The sequence below is a fragment of the Cibotium barometz genome, chromosome 48 (genome assembly GCF_041138505.1).
Source record: "Cibotium barometz isolate CiBa-2024 chromosome 48, ASM4113850v1, whole genome shotgun sequence".
NCBI classification, from domain to species: Eukaryota; Viridiplantae; Streptophyta; class Polypodiopsida; order Cyatheales; family Cibotiaceae; genus Cibotium; species Cibotium barometz.
The window spans coordinates 7,745,518-7,749,089 of record NC_141093.1 but is presented as its reverse complement, the minus strand read 5'-3'; the positions used below and the strand labels follow the sequence as shown (position 1 = coordinate 7,749,089).

Here is a 3,572-nt window from a genome sequence, read left to right as displayed (position 1 = left end):
CTACTACTAAGTCGCCCCCTGCAAGTCCAAGAATGAGGCATGAGGGCCAGAGGAGAGGCCCAACGAGGTCCCTCTACTGAGTCGCCTATAAGTCCAAGAATGAGGCATGAGGGCAAGAGGAGAGGCCCATGAGGTCCCTACTAAGTCACCTGTAAGTTCAAGAAAAACCCAATGTAAACCAAAATAACAATGTTAAAAGCATAAGAAAATGATGTAATCATTTCTAGAATACGATTACTTGTTGGGTATTGTAATTTCAGGACCCAAGGGAGGAGTCACCTTGTGGACATCTGGAGTGCAAACTTCCCGCACTTTCGGAGAGAAAGCTTATTTCCCAAAAACATGGAGAAGAAACACATGGCTACATTCACATAGATGGTAGCACCCTTGAGTGCCCATGGAGAAGATTCTTCATCAGCACATACTTATGGATTCTTCATCGGATTGGTGGAAATCATCTTTCCACCATCTCCTTGGTCTACCATTAGTTTTATATGGTTCTACATGATTATATTGTATGACCTGAAATGGCTTGCATTGTACCTTCTAGCAGCCACATATTCACAGATTTTCATGATGTACTTGGCATTGATAGGAGACAGTACACCCCCAATTAAACAAAGGAGAAGAGAGGTGTTGACTGGTGTGAACACCCCTTAGCATTTTGGCATTAATTTGGGTGTGAACACCCCAAAAAATTACTAGCATTAGCTTAGGCTGATGAGAAGATGTCATATTAAGAAGTGGTTACAAGAGGGCTAGTGGGGAGTTAGGATCTTGTGGAGGTTATGGGCGTCCAATAGTCACATGGGTATCCTAAAAGTCACATGGTTGGATGGCTAAGCCCCACTTGTATACAAATTGGATATGAAATGGAATACACTATGATGTTTTGCTTGTATCTTTATCTTGTTCTTGATCCATGTCTCTTACTCCATGCTCATGTGCACATGTGTACTCAATGGCTATGTGTTTAGGAGTATGTGCTTTCCACCATGTTAGCAAGGCTATTCTAATACCCATACACATGGAAAATAACCACCCACAAACTATCTCATACATAACAAGTCCTTGAAATCCATTATAGCCAAATTAGGTATTAGCATTAGTGTTGTAGTTACCTCTTGAGTTATCCTACTATACATTCATAGTATGTTAAAAGACGTTGTTAGGAGGGGCCCTTGTGATGCCTAGTTGGCAAAAGGCCACCTTTATAACATGATGAAATAATCATGGAAAAAGTTACAATAACGACTTGAAATCTAAGAGGATACACTAAAGACTATTACCATTTTTTGTACCTATTTTGTAATCCCCGTCCTAGCTTAGATGTTTCACATTGTATATGCCACAAAATCCCACCTTTGTGATGAAAGCCAACCATATAGGCTTGTATATGTAATGAGGACATGTTTTGGGCACCCCATATATTTGGGCGGCCGAATAAATCTCCAATTGTATACAAGTGAGTTATGGGAGTGTGTAAAGACATTTTTAGTAATACAATCAACATTGAGCTCTAGCTTTGAGGGCTTATCTACTTGCATTGTCTTGTGATTTCTTATATCTTCCTTGCTTTCATATCTGGCATGTGTGTGCATGTTGAGAGATTGATGCTTGCATTATCTTGTGATTTCTTATATCTTCCTTGCTTCCATATCTTGCATGTCTATGGCTATGAGTCTTGTTAACTTGCTTGCATGCTTGTGCCAGTGTGTGTGTGTGTGTGTGTGTGTGTGTGTGTGTGCATGTTACGATCTTGATGTTATTTTCTAGACATAAAGCTCATGGCATAGTTATGGTTCCTCATGTTCATTGCTATCTATACCATCACCATCACTAGTAAATGTGCCTTTCCCTGAGAAGGTAGACGAGGCATCCTCTTCTTCACTATCCACAAATACATTTTTTTCTTCTATGTGTATACTTGAAGCTTAGACTCATTGGGTCTTCTTCCATTTTAGCACGATTGAGAATGTGCTAGAGAGTGCAACTGTAAAAAACTATCTGTTTATATAAATATATTACAAAAGTGTTATCTTGATAAAGCTTTTTTTCTCTCTACTTGTCGCAGAAACAAGCACAAAATTCATATGACTTGAACAACAATGTTTAACTCAAATTCAGATGTACTAACCAATTTATAATTATTCTTTTTGTGAGGTGCTTCAAGATCCCCATGGATCAAAAGCAGAGGCGTGTGGTTCATCGATAGTAGTGGATATGGCTCTCTAGCACCCTTTCCAAGTATGTTTACAAATTCATGTCCGTTAGATCACTTCATGTCCAACCGGATAAGGCTGGCCCAAGCATGCTGGTTGAAAGTTTTGATTAATAGTTACCCAATTTAACTCTTTACCCAAAGCATGGCACATCAAGCGTCCCTTCTTGCAAGTCACATTAGGCGTAATGTCCAGCCGCCCATGGCACATTACGTGACTCGTGACTTGGCCGTATCGCTACAGATGTGAGTTCGGCGGTATCGCTTCAGTGGGAAGGATAAGGTCACGTGATAAAACTCTTGGAGAACTTATAAGTAGTATACACAACCCCCCTCGCTCAGCAGCTCTCAGCACAGCACAGCTTGTTTCATTTCCAAGTCACAATGGCTTCGAACTGCCCTCCTCCTGCGGACAAAGCAGCCGTCCCACAGCTACCCGAGCACGGTAAGTAGAACAGCTAATTGCATTTATTCTAAATTATATAATTGCATGGTTTAAAGTGTTCAGCTCTGCGAATTTCGACTAAGTGCGTGCGTGCGTGTGTACATCTATCTATCTGCCCAGAGAGGACGAGCTGGCCGGAGTTGGTGGGGTTCTATGTGCAGATATTGCGCCCTGGCCAGCCTGCTACCCAGGATTATCACTTCAATCGTGTTCGCTTTGTTGTTGACGAGAAAGGCATAGTTACGCAGGTCCCGGTGATAGGGTGACCTACCCACTCGGCTCTCTGCCATGTATGCTGTTGTTGTTTGTGAGCTTTTTCACAAACACATTTGAATAAAAGCCTTAAATGTGTGCGTACCTAGCACTATAAATCAATTGATTTGTGATGTGTACAAGCAAAGTGGTTTTTTTTTTTCAAATCAGGGGCTGCTTAAATTAAGAAGTTAGAGAAGACAGTTACAACATATAGAGTGTTTTCATAAGCATCATATCCTTGGAGATGACAATCTTTTTTCTCTTCATCAACAGTTTTCATGCATTGTCTGTATCAGCTGATTCACTTGCCTTCCATTAGCTTTCTTATGTACACGAAGAAGTTTAGTGTCCAGATCTTTCAACCGCCTTTGTATGAATCTCTCACGTGCATGTATCATGTTCTCTTTCAGCCTTATGCTGTTAGTAAGATTACTGTTAAAAATGAATTCAAGTCTATGTAACCACAAACACCATAACAGTTCAGTTCTCAAGACAACCCACAATTCCACAGTGCATCCAATGCCTTCTCCAAGAAGCAGGTTTTTCTAGCCAAGGACGTAGCCATTCCATGATTGAATGCATTTGGCTAAAGCCATAAAGCATTCCTTTGCTATAGGGCAGTGCATGAATATGTACAGGCCATCCTCAACC

General features: G+C 40.9%; 1 protein-coding gene across 1 annotated transcript; it reads left to right on the top strand.

Annotated features, from left to right (window-relative positions):
- The first annotated feature begins 2,508 nt into the window (after window positions 1-2,508).
- Window positions 2,509-3,041, top strand: LOC147610772 (protease inhibitor HPI-like). Its single transcript, XM_086785103.1, has 2 exons — window positions 2,509-2,666; window positions 2,787-3,041. Exons 1-2 carry the CDS (start codon window positions 2,606-2,608, stop codon window positions 2,930-2,932), a joined length of 207 nt encoding a protein of 68 aa, XP_086641229.1. The 5' UTR covers window positions 2,509-2,605; the 3' UTR covers window positions 2,933-3,041.
- Window positions 3,042-3,572: the final 531 nt, after the last annotated feature.